Source organism: Trichechus manatus, unplaced genomic scaffold (assembly GCF_000243295.1).
Source record: "Trichechus manatus latirostris isolate Lorelei unplaced genomic scaffold, TriManLat1.0 scaffold00063, whole genome shotgun sequence".
NCBI classification, from domain to species: domain Eukaryota; kingdom Metazoa; phylum Chordata; class Mammalia; order Sirenia; family Trichechidae; genus Trichechus; species Trichechus manatus.
Genome location: NW_004443999.1, coordinates 12,743,334 through 12,766,032, shown reverse-complemented (window position 1 = coordinate 12,766,032; position 22,699 = coordinate 12,743,334). Strand labels below are relative to the sequence as shown.

General features: G+C 38.1%; 1 protein-coding gene across 1 annotated transcript in view; it reads right to left on the bottom strand.

The window, feature by feature from the left end:
- Positions 1 to 22,699, bottom strand: part of PHLPP1 (PH domain and leucine rich repeat protein phosphatase 1) — a 221,752-nt gene that overhangs the window by 61,394 nt on the left and 137,659 nt on the right. Inside the window, exons 5-6 of the mRNA XM_012556372.2 lie at positions 3,427 to 3,573; positions 2,406 to 2,636 (exon numbers count right to left, since the gene is read on the bottom strand). Coding sequence (XP_012411826.1) covers positions 2,406 to 2,636; positions 3,427 to 3,573 — 378 coding nt within the window. The remainder of the gene's footprint in view (positions 1 to 2,405; positions 2,637 to 3,426; positions 3,574 to 22,699) is intronic.

Below are 22,699 nucleotides of genomic sequence, written 5' to 3'. Positions count from 1 at the left end.
GGATTAAAGAAAGAAACTGGACTCTGCTTCACATGTATTTGGTTACGTACGCCGAAGTGGAAACCAAGGTGACATTATTCAGTTGGCAGCTGAGGTGAAATCAGCCCCAAGAAAAGAAGTAAGGGTTAGAGGAAGACTGGGAAATAATAAATATAGGGATGAAAGGGGAAAGATGAAGCTGTAAGAGTATGTGCAGCCACCAAGGCAGAAAACGAAGAGAAAAGAAATACTCAAGGAGAGATACGTGGGTAACATGCAATAGGAGAAACAGTTTCAGAGTCAAAGCACATGAATAGAAGAAACAGTAAGATTAAGAGAAAAATGATCGCTTTTAATCTGGTGCAACATTTCCACCTGAAGGAATAAAAACTCAAATAATCAATAAAATTAGTCCTTTGTTTAGAGAAACCAAGTGAAACTTCCCTTATTCTACTTGCTTCAATTTAATAATATTAAGTCAGAATTATAGGCACATCTGACCAGATTTTTCTTTCCTTGGCTCAGGGGCCTAGAGGGAAGCAGTTAGCTACTCAGTCATTCAACATTTATAACAGAGGGTTCAGTGTCTCTTCTGGTATTTAAATCTCCTGTAACTGATGTCATCTCAAAAGATTTGGATGAGAACTAGAAACCTGAAGAGGCTGTGAAGCACTTAATAAGAACAGTTACTTCTGGACATACTAGATGGATCTTATACATAGCTATGTATTTGCAGGTGGAGGTGCTAGCCAGATCATGAAAAATGTCTTCTTATATGTACCAGTAACTCAGAAATCATTTCATGATTACTACCTGAGGTCAATGCAACCCATGGTCCTTGGCTCTTTCAAAGTTATACCACTGGGTGGCCAAATTAAAAAGAACCTAAATTCTCAAACATAAGAGATTTTCCTAAATCCAAGTGTCTCTGAGGCAAATAATGTTAACAAATTAGAAAGAAACTTAATAGGACATTTTTCAGCTCTAAAAAGTTCTCAAAGTCCAATAAATTATAACCATTTATATTCCTCAAATTAAGAATTCAAGATCTGCAAATTGCTAACACTTCCCTGGGGAGGGACAGGCCTGATTCTTTTTGTTGGAGGTAAGGTAAAGCCAAGCAATTTTTGTGAGACTGGGATATATGGGTTTCCTAGGCCAAATCATATGAATGGAGAACAAATAGGACCAAATGGTGATGCTACTTTATATTAATGCAACCGGCTAAGCCTGAGTGAGGGCCTGGGATTATCAACAGAGAGGAAAGTGGTGGTGAAACATGGAAAGAACCACAACTGACAAACAGGTGTAGAGATGCCAAGAAAAGCAGTTGAGCAGATTCCATGAGTAGAGAAAAGTTCTCAGCTGGTACTAACAACAGTACATAACCCCTGTTGGGAGTGCCAGGCATTTAACTCAATTCTCTCCACAACCCTATGAATTAGGTTCTGTGACTAACCTTAATTTACAGGTGGAAAAAACAGAGGGACAAGGAGATTAAACACCTTGCCCAAGATTTAACATGTTTAGTATGTGGTTATCAACCCCTGGCTAATGGGGAGTTAGTTTGGTTGAGAAAGTGTGAAATTGAGCACGCTAGTGTTAAAGCCTACGCCCTAAGGCCTATAAGTTGCTTTGCAGGAACTCAAGCCCATGACAGGCTATTTCTCCTTAAAAAATAGAAATTCAGAACCTCTCCCTCTCCTTGTGTACTGGTTTTCTGTGCATTAGCAACTAAAATGGAACCTCACTTACTAGGGGATGATTACTGAGCATCTCTTGTGTAGCAACAACTGTGCTAGTGCTCTCCAGTGGAGTGTAGTCCGATCAAGATTCAGAACGCAGGGTCCCTGCTCTTGGAAGAGATTAGAGCGGAGGTTACAGCTAAACTTGGTCTAACGGCAGATTATGGGTTTTATTCTTTTGTAAAGAATAGTGAAATAAGGGCAGAGCCGCTTAGAGAGACAGAGGAAGTTAGAAAAAGTAAGTTAAATAAATAAATTTAATGATGCATTAAGTTAAAAAATCAAGGAAGAAAAAAAAATTAAGAAAGGGGAAATGCTCAATAATGTCAAATGCCTCAAATGAACCACAGAAAAGAAGGTCCAAGAGAGAAAAATAACCACTTTCCTCTCAATTATACGGTTTTATTATAAATAGTTCTCTCTGACTCTCTGACCCTATCTATTCATGCAAATTAAATCTGGGCTCAAATTTACAAAACAAAGTAAAGCCTTCAAGAGATACGTTTCAGATATGAGCAAACCCTACTATCAATTACTCTTTCCTCTGGGAAGAGATAGGAAAATAGATCCTAGTTTCAACTAACCAGTCTGCTTGTCCTGGCTCTGGCTTGATAGGATTATAACCTATCCCTAATTATAAGCAAACCAAACAAATGGGATATATTTCTCAAAAATGGTTACCTTAGATCCACATGTTTAATGTGAGGCATTTTTCTTAAAGCCTGTAGCCTCAGAGTCTCCATACAGTTTCCAGACATACAAAGTTTATCCACAGCAGTCAATTTCTCCAATACCTCTGGAATGTCAGTGAATTCATTGAAAGAAAGACCAAGATAACTAAGCTGGTGCATGTTCTCCAACTCAGCAGGAAGTGACTGGAGAAAATTTCCATCCAACAAAAATGTCTGTAAACTATTAAAAGAAAACATAAGAATTAGAGAAATGTGCAAATTTTACACCTTTATTACCAACACTTAAGTACAATAAACGTAAATCATAGAAAATGTACTGTGCCTTGCAAAATGCATAAGGGAAGAGCCTGGGGCAATAATGGTCCAGAGAGACAAGATCACAGATGAGCATCTTAATCTTTTATTGAAAACGAAAATTATGACCCAACTTGGACAGGCATAAATGGGAACAACGTGAGCCAACCGCAGTGTGAACCAGGTCCAAATACCCGTCTTCCCTGGTTATGTTTTAAAATTAATTTCTAAGTCTTAGAGTTTAACACAACTCAGAAAATGAGAAAGCAACCTCTCTCTCCCTCCCTTCTATGTTTAGACCTGCAAGTCCATAGGGACCTTCAGTTCTAAACAGGGATTTTACTTTTTCATAAGATTCCAGAGTCTATGGAGCCCTGGTGGCGCAGTGGTTAAGAGCCTGGCCGCTAACCAAAAGGTCAGCTGTTCAAATCCATCAGCCAGTCCTTGGAAACCCTATGGGGCAGTTCTATTCTGTCCCACAGGGTCACTATGAATCAGAATCGACTCAACGGCAACGAGTTAGGGTTTTTTTTGTTTGTTTGTTTGTTTTATACAGATTAGACAGTGCCGATCTCTTGATCTGAGCAAAAGCTAAGACTTACATAACCAGTGTAGCAAGGAAAGTCCTATGTGCTGCAACCCCAAAGCAGAGGGATCACTTAGCAAGCATTCCTGGTACCAACAAGGGCTACTCCACAGAGGTATAAAGTACGCACTTGTGCATGACTCTGACGGCGGCTGGAACTGCTCTCAAGGCGTTGCAGGACACATTCAGCTCTGTCAGGGTTGGAATATTGCACACTGCTAACGGGAAGTCTCCTAGATGATTATTGGAAAGGTTAAGACTCTTCAACTTGCTGAACCTATTACAATAAAACAACACAAAAGAAAAAAAAAAAAATAAATGTCATGGATGCATAAAACACCACATAATTTTAGCCTAGCCTCAGAGATAATCCAGCCAGACCCGAGTCTAACCGAGGGGAGACGCAGCCCTCAGAGGCTCAGGGAGCAGCAGAGCTGGAAGGCACAATTTCTGACTCTAAGGCCAGTGTTTTACCTAAAGTGTAAACATTATATTAAAAACAAACTTGTCATCCTGAAAAAGGCTAAATATTTGAGGAGATGAGTATTGCTGCAGTATGCTTCTCAGCTTTCCCTCGGTTTAATTAACACACTTGTAAAGGATGACGGAGAGGTAGGAAAGAAAGAGTACGCAGAGTTGGGAATCTAGCTCTTCTGGATTTCTGTGTGATCCCAGATAAGCCAAAAACTTTTCTGCCTCACTTCTCTCAAATCCGAGAAGCCCTGGTGGCACAGTGGTTAAACGCTTGGCTGCTAACCAAAAGGTCCAGGGTTCAAACTCACCAGCCACTCCTTGGGAGAAAGATGTGGTAGTCTACTTCCGTAAAGATTACAGCCTTAGAAACCTTGTGGGGCAGTTCTACCCTGTCCTATAGGGTCACTATGCGTTGGAATTGATTCGATGGCAATAGGGTAGACATTATCTAACATATTACACAGACTTTTTAGAAAGTAGAGAGGGGACTATTTCAGTTTCAGTAATTACTCAAGATGGAAAATAGAAGCATCAGCTTTTGGAAAAATAAGAGAGAAAGAAAAAAAAGGAGGCAGATATAATTCATCTATGCAAACAAATTTACTAGGATACCACCACCCCTGAGAATGAAGGAAAACAGTAATGAGTTAAATGAGTAAAATGCAGTTGACAAACTTAAATAGAAGAGGGAAAAAGCTCTTAACAAGTACTTCCCCTGTTAGTTTTATGTTTTTGTTTTCTGTATTCTAAAATGATCACCAGCTCTTTAGAGAAAGAGGTACAATTATTCTCTGCATCAACTCAATGACAAAACCACTACCAGACCTTATGGTAAAGAGAACTGCCCTCAGTCCTAGGGGCTGAGCACCCCTCCCTGTAGAGCCAGGCGTCTGCACCCCCTTCTCCTAGAGCTGCCCTGGCCAATCCAGCAACCACTAGCCACAGATGTCTACTGAGCACCTACAAAGTAGCTGGTCCCAATTTAGATGTTCACTACGTATAAAGAACATACTGACTTCAAAGACTTAGTACAAAAAAAGAATGTAAACTACCTCATTAATATTTTTAGAACTGATAATAATTTTGGTATATTGGTTTAAATAACTCTCTCAACCCCATCAGAAGTCTCCTACCAGCACATCCTGTTGTTAAAATTAATTTCACCTGTTTCTTTTTACTTTTTCTAATGTAGTTCCATATGAAGAGTAAGTTGTTGTTAGTTGCCATTGAGTCAATTCTGACTCGTGGTGACCCCACGTGTGTCAGAGGAGACCTGCCCCTTCAAGGCTGTGACGTTTCAGAAGCAGATCACCAGGCCTATCTTCCGAGGTGCCTCTGGGTAAGTTCGAACCACCAATCTTTCAGCTAGTAATTAAGCGCTTAACCATCTGCACCACCAGGGGTATGTTAAAGTACTCATCGCCGTCAAGTCGATTCCGACTCACAGCGACCCTATAGGACAGAGTAGAACTCCCCATAGGATTTCTAAGGCTATAATCTGTACGACAGCACACAACAACAACCTTTATGGAAGCAGGCTGTCACACCTTTCTCCCTCGGAGTGGTTGGTGGGTTCGAACTGCCGACCTTTCAGTTACCAGCTGGGCACTTTAACCACTGTACCACCAGGGCTCCTTGCTAAAGTAACCAGGACTCTATAATTCCCTACCCAAAGGATACCAAGCCTGTTTCCAGGGCTCGTGTGGGCCTGTTCCCTAGGTCCATCCTCCCATAGGTGTGTATACCTATACCCTAGGGGTGGATAGAGCTGGGCTGCATGGGCTGGGGTGTCCAGACCATGCATGGTGAGGAATGGAGCTTGGGATGGGAAGAGATGTGGGCCACTAGGCCAGCTTGTCTCGTGCTGCCACATTCAGTGTGGAATCCCAAGGAGTCTAAGGATTCTAATTTGCCTTCCAGTCATTATAAAGCATTACTTGTCAAGGTAGGTAGAACCTAATTTATTTAACAGTTGGTTAGTTTAACTTAACTATTTAGATATTGGTATGTGGGACTCCATTTATATTCTTGCCCCAGTCTTGTAAATTTTAAGGACTGATTCTGATCTGATGTACCCTAAATGTCTAGTTCCTTCTCACACACTCCCCATCTCCCTTGCATTCCTCCCTGTGCAGCCCATGCCCCAAATTCTTCCCAGAGAACACAGTGTTCAGCACAGACTTGTTTAGCAAGCAAAGCACAGATTGTTTCTGAGAACCCAAACTCTTGATCAGAATACATCTACCAACATTAATACTCATGATGTTTTGTAAACTCTAGCCCTCCACTTCTTAGAGTTCTATTTTTTTCTTTATAGATGTGGAAAGCAGTCAGGTTACAGGCACTGGGGAACAGAATTTTACAGATTCAAAAAGCCTTTCAGAGAAAGATAGTGGGAAAGTCCACATAGAATCCACTTCCCTCTGTGCTTTAAAATGGGTGAAACAGATACACAGAGGCAATGTTTAAGAGGTAAGAGATCCAAATGGTGGGCAGATGACCTTTCTTCCCTTTAACTTCCTTTAAAAGAGAATGCAGAGGAGAAAGCAAGGTGACAGCACACCATTATTCAAGATAAGACTAGACATCCCTATGTCTCCGTAACAAAATATAAGACTTTTAGCTCTGCCATGTTAGTAGGTGAGCTAGATAAATTTTCAAATGGGCACAGACCTGGATTCTAATGCAAAACTAGCTGGCTATGAATATATATATATATACAATATTCTTATATATATATATACACACACACACATTTGGTGAAATATTTTATTTTAAAATATTTTGAATATTTTATTTTAAACTAATATTACAGTTCTGCCCTTATATTCACTCAGGATATAGATATTTCCTCACAGTTGTTCAAACAGGTAAGTAGAAGAGAATCACTGCATCACAAAAATTAAGATTAGTAAAAAACATTTTAATGATGACTATAATAACTATAGTTGTCAGTTTAGCAATAACAAAGGACGATTCTATCTGATGCTTCAGAAGCTAAAAGGAGAAGAAAGGCTTGTGGTATGTTTTATTAAAACACCTCATTACACACAAATGCACACACACAATGCCAAGGTTAAAGGACATTACTTAAAGTGGACACACCATCCTTATTTCTCAGGGTTATCAAAAACCAAGAGTAGAAGAGGTCTTTGAAGGAATCTTCTTTAATTTCCCAAGCTTATAATAAACCAGGCTCAGACAAATATGACTTTTGTATGTAACTATGAATCTACTGCCTTTCAACATCATTATTACTCCTCTCTCCTCCTATTTTGTTTATCTTATTAAAGAATTTAATATAAATAGATATCTATACCTATTATGATTACTGGGCTTATTTGAAATAATTCTAAGCCACAGGTGAAAAAAACGGCCTCAGAGTAGAGTATGGGAAGCACTGCCTTTTCACCTCCTTTTACCCTGCTGAGGGTGGCATTACCAGCAGTGAAGGACAATGAAATTTCAACATGATGTACATGTAAACTCAAGCCAATTCAAGTCCAGCCCAGTGCTCCCAAACTACCCAACAACTTGAAAAGATTTACAGTCACCCTTCCGTATCTGTGGGTTCCGCATTCAACCAACCGCGGATCGAAATGATTTGAAAAAAAAAAAACATTTTTTTCCAGAAAGTTGCAAAAAGCAAAACTTGAATATGCTGCATACTTAGCACTACAATGAATTCACGTGAATGAAGTGATGTGTAGGCATCCTCTGCTGTAGCCTCCCGCTGTTTCACAAATCCTCAGTCTCTCTCCAGCACTCACTGTTGGAGCATTGTTCGCCTTTTGTCTTGTTCATTCACTACTTGTGTTGTGTGCACTCTTTGTTTCTATGAAAAAATGGCTCCCAAAAAGCAATGAAGTGGTCAAAGCAATCCCTCAAAGGCTAAGTGTGAGGGGGTTGAGGAAAGCGAGAGGAAGGAGGAGTTTCAGGCTAGTAAGGGATGGCTGGCTAGCTCTGTAAAGCGCTACAGCCTCAAGAACTTCCAGATCGCCAGAGAATCGGCATCGGCTGATGCCCAGGCAGCATCTGCGTTTCCAGAAGAGCTCAAGAAACTCAAAGAAGAAAAAGGCTACCTTCCAGAGCAAGTCTCAATTGCAAGGCAACAACTATTTACATAACATTTACACTGAATTAGGTATTAGAAGCAATCTAGAGATGATTTAAAGTATATGGGAGGATGTGGGTAGGTTATATAAGGGACTTGAGTATCCATGGATTTTGGTATCTGCAGGGCATCTTGGAACCAATCTTCACTTGGATACTGAGGGACGACAGTACTTCACTTTCCAGACCAAGCAACGTACTTTAGGAAAGAAATATAAATCATGTCCATTTTTCCTACAACAGGACTCAGAGTAGGGAAAAGAAGCAAGTTAACATTTACCCAGAGCCTAATAAAGAGAAATCTCCTTTAATCCTTAAAATGAAGGCACATGGTACAGTACTGCCACTGCCACTTTATACTTGAGACAGTAGATGACACACTCATGGTTACACATGTAGCAAACGGCAATGGGCTTTGTGGGAGTTCAGAACCTGGGTCTCCCTCCAAAGCTCCAAGATACACTTTTGTTTTTAATCCCAAGTAACAGAAAAGCACAATGAACTACATACACGTGGTAACTCATCAAGACAGAAAACTATAATTGTATTGTATTTACACATAAACCTTGAAGTCCCTTTCAAACTAGGTTTCCTAACAGCCACATAACTATAGGTGGCTTCCCTCAGAGTGACAGAAGGTCACAAGTAGGGAGAGGGAAAAGACAACAGAATGGAGCTGATAATATCACTGCCTAATTAATGACATTTCTTTCATTTGTAACTCCTACTGTATTCACACCATAAACCAAAGTAAAGTAATAATCTAGACAAACAATGTGCTAAGCTATCTAGGGGTTTGATCTATTAATGTTCTTACCTTTTCCTTTCTTTCTCCAACGTCACACCATAACTAATTAACAGCAAAGCAGCACTAGCACACACCTTAAAACTGCTATTGAGGGAATAGAGCAATCAGTTTTGTCCCTGTACTTCTCTAGCTTCCCTTTTAATACAGACAGCAGTATATACCGTGCTAATGTATTATAGTTTACACTTAACTTGTAACAGATTTTCTTCCTCATTTACTAAATTTCGAGGCATAATCTTCCAAGCTACTCCCTTGAGCAAATTATTTAACTCTACAAAAGGCAAGGGTGCTTGGGTTCTTAAATTAATCAGAAAGGCTAAAATGCATCAAATTCATACATCCAACTTCCCTGCTTTTATAGGTAGATATACAGGTTTTAAAAACAAGTAGGTTAACCACAGCTCTACAGGTTTAGTCCACTCTTATCTATAAAAGAACTAGTTGGGAACAAGTGCTGCTCAGAAAATGAAGTGGAGCCGTTTTTATCCAAGGGCAGGAAAGAAAAAGCCAACATTCTACCATATTACAGTTGAGAAAAATAAGCAAACGTACACAAATGCAGAAAATCTTCACATCTTTTCTCCTACTGGGCTTATTTTGTCACGATCATAAAACATGCTTCATCTTTTTTTACTTTCTCAGCATTTATCCACACTCAATTGATTCAATGCAAATATCTATGTGCCAAGTTCTTTCTGCATCTACATTAAATGGGATGGCTATATATACTTGTATATATTTAGGCAACAAAAATAAGTAGCATAATGACTATCTGGAGCTATGACAAGTCTTAGATACATCTACATTTTTAGTAGTTTTCCTACCAGGAAATAAGGATGTATGTGATATACTGAAGGAACTTGACTGTAAAATAATAGTATGTACAAGTAGTTCTATTTTTATATTCCAAATGTGCTTAAAATGAGTGTCACACATTACACCCATGAAGAGGAAATCATACTTTTTTACTCAATTGAGCCTAACAGAGAAAAATCAATATGATTTTCTTGAATTATTATTCACTGCAAATGGATCACTTAAAAAGATTCCCTGGGGGAATGGATTTCCATTTCATAGTAACAGTCCATGTTTAACTTGCTTTTTCCTTGTGGGGAGACATGCTAATACATTTTGGAAATTATTAGGCTTCAGTATTGAGTAATGAAGGACCTACTCAAACACTGGAATTGTAAGCCTAGCTCTGGTCTTCGTGCCCTGCTTCCCATTCATTATTAAAAGCAGGATCCCCGGTGGTTTCTAGTCGCTGTATCTTAGTGGAGAGTTGCCAGGTTGTCAGGGCTCTACAACACCCATGCGCTGTGTGTGCTTTTAAGAGAAAGATTGCTTTTATGGGATCACCAAAATAATACATGTGCATTTTAACAAGGCAAACTATACAAGCATTAAAAAAAAATTAACAGTCTGCCCTACTTCCTTCCAAATGCCATCCTCCTAAGGTAACTGGTATATACATCCTTCCAAAGTTTTTCATCCATATAAAACACATACATGCTATAAGCAGATAAGCCCCCTCCCTGCTTTTTGAATGAGCTCATACCACATACACTTTTCCACAACTTGTTTTTTCAATTAATGCAAACAAATCATCTTTCTGAGTCAGTACCTAAAAATCTAACACATTTTTTGACAGCTGCATAATACTCACAGTATAAATGTACCAGGATCTATTCACCCACTCCTCCGTTGATTGACATTAGGAGCACTCCCAGATTGTTACTGTTACAAACAATTCTGTGAGAAACATTCCAGTCACATATTCTTCAGTGCATCAAATGATTTTATTTTGGAGTACTCTGGATAAAGCCTTATCCGGAAACTCCGGTGGCATAGTAGTTAAGAGCTACGGCTGCTAACCAAAAGGCTGGCAGTTCAAATCCACCAGGTGCTCCTTGGAAACTGTATGGAGCAGTTCTACTCCGTTATATAGAGTGGCTACGAGTCAGAATCAACTCGATGGCAATGGGTTTGGGTTTTTTTATGCCTTATCTATGAGTCAGAATCGACTCGACAGCAAGTAACAACAAAAATGCCTTATCTGTAATTCTGAAATACAAAGGGCTCTGAAATCTCAGAGATTTTTCATTGACTCATGTGGTAGCAAAAGCTGACTTGAACTGATGTGACTATTCATTTGTTCCCTTCAGAAATATTAATGTTTGCTTATGGGGTGCTGTCCCAAACCAAGCTGGAGGTGTTATATAATAAACAGTATGTGTGCTATATTATCATCATACTACCTGAAAATCTCTGAATTCTGAAACACAAATGGCCTTAAGAGTTTTAGATAAGGAATTGTGAACTTACACTTCTAAAAGTATAACTGATGGGTCTAAGAGTATGTACAATTTTAATATATACTGCAAATTACCAAAAGGTTGTAGACATTCATATTCCCAATCAGTTTTGTAGGAGAGGGTCTCTTTCACTATACTTAATGTCAGCACGCTTTCAATTTTTGCTAATCTGATGTGCAAAAAATGGTATCAGGTCATTTCAATTTGTGTTTTTCAGTGAGGTTCAGCATCTTTTGGTGAAGAGAAGAGTGGTATTTGCATTTCCTCTTGAAATACACATTCATATCCTTTGCCCAATTTTTGATTGGGTTGTTTGTCTCATCAATTTGTAGAAGCTGTCTGAATACTATGTGCCACATACTCTGTCACATGCTGCAAATATTCTCTCCCAGCCTACTGTTTAGCTTTTCCCATTCTGTTAATGGTAACTTTTGCCACATGCTTGTTTTTAATTTTTATTTGCTCCAATTTGGCAATCTTTTCCTTTATAAGGAGTCTATGCTTTTTATCTTGCTTGAGAAGGCCCTCTCACTCTACCCCAAAGTGATACAAATGTTCTCCATATTTTATGTTTTACATTTAGATCTTTATCACACCTGATATTTGCTTTTATTTATAACACCGAGTAGAGGACTAACTCTTTTTTTCTGGTAGCTAATTATGTCAACACTATTTATTAAATAAATCATCTTTTCAATACTCAGTTTAAATAAATTTCATACACTGAGGAAAGAGAGAAGCCCTGGTGGCACAATGGTTAAGAGCTTGGTTGTTAACCAAAAGGTTGGTAGTTCGAATCTACCAGCCACTCCTTGGAAACTGTAGCGGTAGTTCTACTCTGTCCTACAGGATCGCAATGAGTCAGAACTGACTCGACAGCAATGGGTCAGGGAAAGAGAGAACAAAAAGATAAAGCTTAGTGCTGTTCAAAGACAGTAAAGAAAAAAGCTTGGGTAAAAACAAGTTACATTTACTTTTTATTTTTCTGTCCTTTTTTTTTCCCCAAGGGAATTTGTAAAACCAAGTGCCTACATTGTTGTTCTTCCTAAAAACCTACCTATGATTTCAGCTAGCGAAGTGTCTGAAGAAGACCATTAGTTTGACAGGATGATTTCTGCCTTTTATCCCTAGGAGAACTAATCTTTGAAAAGATATCAAAGTATTTTTTTAAAGTGTACTGAATGTACTTGCCCTTAAGAAATATTAGTTATGTAAATGAGTGAATAAAAGACCATCACTAAGCAACTTCTGTGATTTATCTTCCTTGCTCTCCTCAAATGCTGATTTCTTTAGTGTGGACTCAGTCCTATAGTCAAGTTGTCATCTTTTTACCTCAATTCAGGTATGACATCAGGCAACCTGTACGTGCGCCAACAGTTACATAAGAAAGCAAAATAACCTGCAAAAGTTGTAAGAGACTATCTCTCCTGGATGAAGAAGAAAGAAAGAAAGAAAAAAAGAAAGAAAGAATCTTCTGTCCCTTGTTTCTCAGGGATTTGTCCACGGTTGCAGTGGCATGAAAAGCATCTAAATAAACGTCATGCCTGCTTTGGAATTGCTACGAACACCTACCCTTCAGAATGCATGAGTCAACTTCTTTCAGTTTCTGCACTGCTCTCCGCACCCCCAAATTCTACTGCCCTGTAAAACTGAACTTTCACCGGTGACTTCTCAGCTTCTTGGTTACAGTGCTTTTCCTTTTATCCCTTTAAGACTTCTGAAACGAATCTACACAAGCTTATGTATGCCATTTTGTCCCAAGACCCAAGCAGTTCAAGAGTCTCATTCCCACTGAGCACCTGTCCACTGCCCAGTCTTCTGGGATGGCTCAGCAGTGCACAAAATGCTAATGTGGCACATGACCAGCTCCTCCATGGCTGAGCCAAAATAAACAGAAACCATCCTATCTTAATCCTTATCACCATAAATGACTCTTGGTATGAGCAAAACAAGCATATCATCTTCTCATAACTAGAAAACTAAACACATACATAATTTACTTGGATAAAAATGAAAATTTACTGACACAAAAGGATTTGATCAAAATTTTCTGAAGAACTGCTGATGTTAAAAATCAGAATAAGTACACCAAAGCTACAGCTCAAAGACACAATTTTTCCAAAATAATAATCAGGGAGAGACCATTCAGTATTGTATTTCTAATGGCAATAATTACAGTGGACATATTCTGTAAGGGCAAATAAAAGCATTCCTTAAAAAAAGAAATTTTTATTTTCATCCCTCTTTTAAAACAATTCAAATAACAAGAGGCTTTTATTGGTTACTTACTATGTGCTAGACCCCAGGCTAAGTGAACCCTATGGACACAACAGTGAACAAGACAAGGCTCCTGCCTAAGGGAGTAGGGGGCACTCAAGGGCGGGCTCCCATGAATTGAGTAAGAACACCATCTAGAAAACTACTCCAAATTATGAAGATGGTGATTATGTGGGAATAGCAGTTCTAGATCTACAGTGATCCAGCACTGACTTTAAATTCATGAAAATAGTGAGTCATAAAGCAGCATAAATTTGTCATTTTTTGATACTTTTATAAATTGGCAATATAATGAGTAAAAAGACAAGAGTGTTACCATGTTATTGTTAAACATATCTCTTTTGAGATGTTTTCTTTAATTTGTCCAAGACGACATTTTTTTTGACTTTGTACGAACAGTTCTGCCCGAAGTTAGCAAATTTAATTACCAATACTATTCAAGAGATGTTTAGTATTAACCATCACACTAATACGACAAATAACAAAAATGTAAAAAAAACCATTTCTGTAAAAGTGGAAAACGGATCACTATTTCTATTCCTCTTCTCAAATCAAAGGAGAGAAGACCACACAGTACATGTGGATAAAATCTCAGTCTAGTCATACAAGGATATATAAAAATGAAAACCAGGTAACATCTTTACCAAAGATACTGGAATGTCAAAGGAATGAGAAAGTGAGCATAAACTGAAAGCAGAAAGAATAATTATGTCATGAAAACACTCTTAGACATGAGTAGCTTAAGCTCTCCATAATACACAAATAGACCAAGCATATCTGGTACCTACGTAGGGAAAATAAATAAATAAAACCCAACACCCAGGTTTACTAAGTATAATAAAAGTCTGATGCTAGGATTGAACTGTTCATTCACTAAACATTTTCTGAGTTCTTACTATGCACAACGGTGTCTGAAGCACGCAAATATGAATTGGACATGGTTTTTACCCTCTAAGAACTTTAAACAGTTTTGGAACAAAGCTGCTATATATAAAGCCAAAGATGAAAACTTACTGAAAAAAAGAATCATGAGTGTTTACAGAAGAGAAAACTCATTTTTATCTAAGGGTTAGGAACAACAGTTCAATAGGCAGATGGGAATTGGAAGATAGAATATTCAGAGAGAATAGGGCAGTGTTGATTGTTCCTCAAACTTTAGAATGCATTATTAAAAATGTGTATTCCTGGGCACCATCACCAGAGGTTCTCATTCAGCAGTTGTGGGATGAAAAACAGGTATTTATGTATATTTTCAGTAAACTCAACAGTGATTCTGATGTAGGCATTTTATAGGCCATACTTTGAGAAACACTGATTTGGAGGGCAAAAACTACAGGGTGTCCTTGGGAAATATTAAGTACGTAGAGCAAACTGTTAAGCAGAAAAAACCCCTGGTGCTGTAAAGGATACTTAAAGCATCACAGAGGCCTTGAGTCCCAGATGATGATTCTGGCATTTATCTATGAAAAGCTTTGGAGTCAGAGAGTGAAATAACCCATCCTAGGTGGCACTGATTTGGATAATACACAATCAGATGTTTTGGGTAATACACAAATCAGATGTCTTCCCTTCCCTTGTGGCACTTCCCCTACGCACACATACATACACACACAATCTCTATGTGGGCTGAGAAGCATGCATTCTGACAGAATTTTTAGAAATTTGGGGAAAGAACAAATATTTATAAAGTCAGACTTTCGCTAAGGTTTTCTTGTTAATTGTAAGTCCAAAGACATCACTGGGGAGGGATGGGTGTGCCCAACTTTAGAGAGGTCACTGTCAAGTATCAATATCCTGCCAGCTCTAGCGTCATCTTCATAACCCACCCATGGGAAATGACAACAGTGTGTGACTCCTCCCATTCAAAGCTCTATTACTATAATGGTGAGTGGCATCAAAATCATAGGTTCTTTTAGGAAAAACAGCTTTTATGAGCCTTTAGTTTTCAAAAGTTACACGAGCGTTGTCAGAATTAGCTTCAGAGTTGGATGTTTGTTTGGCATGAGATAGAGGAAAGAGGGAGAAAGAGGAGCATTTATTGGTCTCCATTAGCACTCTCCCACTGGCAACCAAAGAATTATTTTAGAAGTCATCAGTAAGGATGTTAATAGTGTTCCCAAGTCCCAAGTTATCATTATCAACAACCACAAAAGAAGCATCTGTTGGCCATCTTACTTCATGCTTATCACTGTCCCCTAAGAGCTACTCACAGTAAAAAAGTTGGTTACTACTCAGAATAGCAATTACATACAGATATTATGTTTAGCATTAAGGAAGTTAAAGCTTAGAGAGTATAGCAAAGAGCTCAACTGAAATTATAGAAGAATGGAATAGGGCAGAATACAAAAGCCTAACTGGCATCAAGCCAAGGCTTTTGAAAACTCCTCTTTTATTTAAGTGGGAAAGAAAAGTTAAAGAACATCTTAAATGATCCCAAGAAGGCAATAGGGCAAACCGTAATTTAATATAGCCTGGCTTATAAATAAATCTTTTGTTTCATTTTGAGTTCTCTCTTTAAAATGAGCTGTATAAGGAAGAAGAAAATAGGCTATTATTGCCAGAAATGAGGTTGGTAGCATTAGCTAGAGAGAGGACCAAAGGCTATATAATCTCAGAGCCCTGAGCACCATGTAAAGGCTTTCCTTTGATCAAGCGTTCATGGAATAAAAATGGGAACCGTGTGAAATGGAAAGCTTCCCAAGAGGATCAAAATTCCATCTGAAAAGCAAAGCTGTGTAAGAAATGAACTTTCAGTGTTGGAAACAGTTAACTGAAAAAAAGACATTCCATACGTTCTATGAAATTCCTTAAGCACTTGGCAAGCCTCACTAAATCCCAGTAGTGGAATTTCTTCCCAAGGTTATCTCTATCTCGGAGCAGCACTTGTGCTAAGCCTTGTTTCTTTCAAACAGCAGCCAGACCCTTTTGCCAGCAGTTAGCAGGTCTTGTCTGCTTGTATGACTTTTTATATGGCAAAGCATCTTCCAAACAAGCTGAAATTCTTCTAAGTACTGCGGTCTAAGTCTAGCAAATGAGCTGTAAAAATATTTTATCATGACACTTCTGATCCAACTATGCTAATGAATTTTTACTATTTCCATTAAAAGTTCTCAGGAATTACTGATAAAAACAAAAACTAAAATCTCCCTTTCAATAAAAACCTGGAAATGTGAACTTGTAGTAAGGATAAGTAATTAATAACTTTGTACTTTTAGAATGTCAAGAACTCCAAAAGAACAGAGTAGGAAATAGGGTCATTTGTTTTCTCCACCATGGAGATTAAAAACGTAGGAATTAAAGCTTTCTCAGAAGAAAGGTACTTGATAAATGCCACGCATAATTATGAGTTTATCATTTCTAATTTCTCCATAACTTTCATTCTATTACACCCACATACTTACACACCCAACTCAACTTCATTCGTTCTCTCACACTGTTCTCCCATCTGAGAACCCCTCCCCATCTCTTATTGTTTTCAGCTAAAACAAATTTCACATCTAATCAAAGCTCAAGTCACTGATTTCCTCCAGGCCTTTAATTCACTCTCCATAACCCACAGGTAATCTCTGCCTTATTTTGGGTTGCAGAATGCTAAATACACTAAATGGTTCCATCACTCAAAGAATTTGGGGGTACTCTCTTGTGAATGTTTTAAGATCACATTCTTTGGATTATCCTTGCTGGCAGGAAAACCTACAATTCAATTCAACAAATATTTATGAAAGGCCTGCTATATAACACACACACATTTCTATCTCTCTATATATACACATGCATGTGTGTATGTGTGTGTGTAAGTATTGCATGGCAGGGGGAGGGAGGAATAAGAAAACCATGTTCCTACCCTCAAAGACTTCATAAATAGATGGTGATTTCACAAGATGTCACAATTGGGAAATAACCAAAAGCTTCAAGAAACGAAAGTCTTTACAACTATGTTTTGAAGGATGGGTAAGATTCACTAGGTTGAGCCTTGGTTTGGAGGGTGAAGGGCTAAAGGGTGGCACAATCCTTGCAAAGTTAAAACGACAAGCTGTGGGCTATTTTCAGAGAATGGTGAATAGATCCACAGTTTGTTGTTTTGTTTTTTAAGAAAATCCAATATCATACTGTCCACCTTACACCTAATGTCTCCTTTTCCAACTTCAAATCCTTTCTTACGAATCTTTTCCTATGTAACGTTTTCTGAATTATTTCATTATGTACACTTCTTCTCAGCTTATCTTCAACGAAGATAAATATAATGACAAATTACCAGTCTCACTTCCTTCTACCACAGGATGCTACAAATATGTTTTGCAAAGCAGTGGGGTATACTTAACATATAAGTGAATGAATAAAGACAATTTCCACTACCATGCACTCATATGTTCATTTACTGAGGATGTATTTAATGGTCCACCTAACAATGGAATGATCTCTGAGAAGACCTCTTTCCTGAAAAGTTAAGTAATGAAGGTGACACACTGAAGTCAACTCTTTCCTTATTGTATCTACACTGTAAGCCACTCAGGCAAACATTAAATATAACATCAAGTTTTTAAAAGCTTGAGGTTTTACTATATATCATATCTTTAAAAAAACAGGCTCTTTTTAAACTACTGCATAAAATATTGTGAAACTATGAGAGGACAATAGTAATTTTTATATAACTTGTCCAGTATTCAACACACAGAATTAAGCAATTTAAATGCCAGTGTTTCAATTATCATCAATTTCTTAAGCGCTTACTAAAACACAGGCTATCTTTAAAAGTGGCAGGTAGAAATGATTAGTAAATTAAAGTAGTCTAAGATAAAGACATTTAAATCCAGCTCAAGTAAGAAATTTGTCACCACGTGGGAAAAGGTACCAGAAACACACATGCATTATTGATACTATCCAGCTTTGCTTTTGAGTTTGTTTTCCACATTGCTCTTTCTAAACAATGCATTAGATATCTTCAGAAAAGAACTCTCTGACCTATTGCTGCTAACAAACTCTAGATATTTTAATGTAATGTTACTTCCCAGGAAACTTTAATAAATTATAAATTAAAAAGAGCTAAATTTATCAGTACAGTAGAATGTTTGAACAGCAATACAATTTAATGTAAACAAGTTCATAGTGCTTTGGCTATCATATTAAAAACAATACAACTAAGATATAGGATGGAAACTTATATTTCTTGAATTTAAACCAGCAAAAAGCTGTTTTCTTTACTGACTCTAAGAAAAAACTTATTGTATTTTATTAAAAATAATTCTCCATTGCAAATAATAACAATATTAATACTAATACCATCTGGGTTCTCTATATGGAGATACAGTTAATGTATGTGAAGTACTATCTACGAATAAAATAGAGAAGTAAATAATGCATTGTAACTAATGACACATATAATCAAGAAAGAAACCATTAGAACCACCAGATATTACTGATTTTGCCTCGCCTCTATATTTTAAAAACTAACTTGAAGAGTTCCAGTGCCAATAAAGGAAAAAGAAACAGCTGCAGTTCCAAGAACGTTTTCCCTCTGAAACTGCTGACCTGTGTGTGTACATCAGCATGCCATCTTTCCAGATTTAGAATGCTGGTGCAAATACCAATTTAAATGCTCTGTGAAAATAGCTAATTTGTTTAAGGTGAAAACTTGCAGTGGAGGGAAAAATTAAGAGGATATGAAGTTAAGAGAAAAAAGTCTCAGAACTCCTACATGTCAGAAATGCATTGTTCTTAAGTTTCTCCCTGGATGTTTGCCCTAGCAATGTGATCTAAAAATTCATTCCTTGAGATTTAGGTAAAAACATAAGAATAAATTACCCTTTGGCCCTGCCTCTCTAATATGTTCCCTGTGAAACATACCTAAGAGATTTATTAGCATAAATTCCATAAACATACACACACACAAATAAGCAATTAAAATGCATGGCCTATCTCCAAATCACCACACTAACTGTATGAAATAAAAAAGCAACATTAATGCTTTCTAAGGTGCATGTGTGTGTGTGTATGACTTTCTGCAATATGTTTCATGATTTAAAATTTCTAACATCAAACATATGTATGTATGTGGGTAGTGTGTGTGTACAAATGCACACACATATATACACACACACATATAAACAATATTACTTTAAAGACTTAGCAGTTTTGGAACGTTAAGAACTTAGCAGTAAAACCTTTCTTAGATAATGGGGGAGGGAACTAAAACCTCACAGTAGTGTGTGGTGAAATAGAAACAGGTCTAAAGCCAACCTTTTCCAAAGGGCGGTGACATACCAGCAGCCTCACCAGTTACTCAGCCCCCACATACCAACACGGTCCCCTCAGCCGACCTCCCCAACACTTAAAGCCATAGAAAGAACAAAACAGAAACTTCTACTGCAGTGTAAAACTTTAAAATCTTCCGCCTTAAACAAATTAAATTCATGGTTTTGTACTACACACTCTAAAGTACAAGCTGATAATATGTACATTGGCATGTTTTGTGTTGTTTTTAAAAAAGAAATACAAATGAAAGAAGCCAGACACAAGAACACATAGTCTATGATCCATTTATATCGAGTACAAGAACAGGCAAAACTAACTATTGGTGTTAGAAGTCAGGAGAGTGGCTGTGGGTAACAAGAGTAGGGACACAAGAGGGGGCTCTTCTGGGTTCTATAATATTCTATTTCTCAATATGAGCACTGGTTCCATGACAGTGTTCACTTTGTGGCAACCCACAAAATTGTACACTCCTATTTGTGCCTTTTTCTGTGTTTTAGTTATAAAAAAGATTTCCAAAAGGTTATGTAAATAGCAGTTAGACCCCAGATTATTTCCCCCATTCCAGCAGGAGATGGTGTATTCCCTGGAAACACGGAACCAGACAGTCTCTGGTTCAAAGACACCACAACGCATAGCAGAAAACAAGCGTGAGGCACTGTTCTGAAAACAGAAGGTTAGAGTAAAAATCCACACAGGAAACCTTAAGATTACAGCTCCCTTCCCCACTCAGCTCCCTGAATCTTGGCAGCCAGGCATGCTTGACTGCTCAGGCAGAAGACCAAAGGATTCCTCTCTAGCTGACACACCCTAGGGAAAATATACACAGATATTATCTTTGGAGGTTTCCCAGTGAAACCACAGGGCCCACACCTGATATTCCTGGCAGTGAAGCTGTATGGTTAGAAGACCTGACCACGGACACATGGCGTACAGGCCCTACTCAGTGACTCACTATTAAGCAGGAACAGAAAGCAAAGGGTTACCAAATATGTAAGTTTCTCACATAAAAGTCAGAGACCTATACAAACAGGGGGAAAAAAAAAAAAAGGAAATCAAGACAATGCAAGGGGGAGGGGAAATTGTGTGTTTGTATACAAATGTATGCAGTCCCTGGGTACTGTAAATGGTTAACACGCAGGCTGCTAACAGAAAGGCTGGCGGTTTGGTTGGCAGTTCGAGTCTACCCAGAGGTGTCTCAGAAGAAAGGTCTGGCGATCTACTTCCAAAACATCAGCCACTGAAAATATTACAGAGCACAGTTCTATATGGGGTCGCCATGAGTTGGATTTCACTTGACAGCAACTGGTTTGTTCTTCGTTTTGTTTTTTGGTTATGTTTTTAGTTTTCTTTGCTTGTGATGTCTATCTGGTTTTGATATCATGGACATGTTGGCTTCATATGAGTTAGGAAGTGTTTCTGCTTATATTTTTTAGAAGAGTTTAAACAGGAATGGAATTAGTTCTTCTTTAAGCATTTAATAATGATGCCATCTAGTCCTGCACTTTTCTTTGTTGGTTTTTAATTACTGATTCAATCTTGTCCCTTGTTATACAGATCTATTGAGATTTTCTATTTCTTCCTGAAGCAATTTGGATAGTTTGTGTGTTTCTAGGTAGGATATTATTTTGAAAGAAATAAAGTTTAAAATTTTTAAAAATAAAAATAAAACAAAACCAAGAAAGGTACAAAACCATAGCCAATAATAATAATAAGATGAACTGCAGTGGGAAAATGGCAGCAAGACGACCAGTTCTCCAAAGCTACTGCAACTGTCCAGGTTGGCGTAGAGCAGAGCTTTTACTATGGCAGCTGGGGCAGAAGAGGTGTGCTGGGGAATGGAGAACGGAGAAGAAGAAAAGAGGATGAGTTCAAAAGCCATTTACAGAGACAGAATGGGTTTGGCGACTCTGAGACAGCCAACAGGCAACGCAGGCCTTGAGTCCTCCCGAACTGCTCCATGCCTGCACTGCCTTTCATCTTGGTATTTTATTTATTTATTCCACAAATACTAGTCCTTAGGAAGCATCATAGTCTCTGTGTAATAAGAAGAATTTTAGTTTTATTTTTGCTTAGGTTTTAATTTTTTGCAAGAATTATGCAATATTCAAATGAAGAAATAGGGAAGACAATGATCATGTAGTATCCACTACTAGCTTTTTCAAATGTTAACATTTTTTTTGTTGCCGTATTTGTCTCTAATTCTTTTTCTTTTTAAAGAAAACATTACAGGGCCACATAAACCAGAGACTCTATCAGCCTGAGACCAGAAGAACTAGATGGTGCCTGGCTACCACCAATGACAGTCTTGACAAGGAACATGACAGAGTCCCGATGGAGGAGAAAACTGGGGTGCAGAACTCAAATTCTACTAAAAAGACCAGACTTGATGGTCTGACCGAGACTGGAGGAATCCCAGAAAACATGGCCCTCACATTCTCTATTAACCCAGAACTAAAACCATTCCTGAGGCCAACTCTTCAGACAAAGATTAGTTAGACCGGACTATGGGACATAAAATGATACTTGTGAAGAGTGTGCTTCTTGACTCAAGTAGATATGTGAGACTAAATGGGCAGCTTCTGTCTGGAGGCGAGATGAGAACGCAGAGACGGTCAGGAGCTGGTTGAATGGACACGGGAAATCTGGGGTGGAAAGGAGGAGTGTGCTGTCATAGTATAGGGAGAGCAACTAGGGTCACATAACAATGTACATATAAATGTTTGTATGAAAGACTAACTTGAATTGTAAACTTTCACTTAAAGCACAATTTAAAAAAAAAAAAAATTACAGATATACTTAAAACCCTCTCCAAAACATTTCCTAACCACATTCCCCTAACTCTCTCACCAGATGGTAGCCATTAATCTGCATTTAGCATCCCCATCTACCTCATCCCTAAAGTGAAAGCATTGGTTTAGATTAATTCTAATGCCCCTTTCTGTTCTAGGACACCAGGATTTTGACGTCCTTTAACAGAAATGTAGAAATCTTAAAATGATTTCAAACTTCAAAAACACATTGTATTCATCCACCTACGGTCACCTGATCTTCGACAAGGGCCCAAAGTCCATCAAATGGCGAAAAGACAGTCTTTTTAACAAATGGTGCTGGCAAAACTGGACATCCATCTGCAAAGAAATGAAACAGGACCCATACCTCACGCC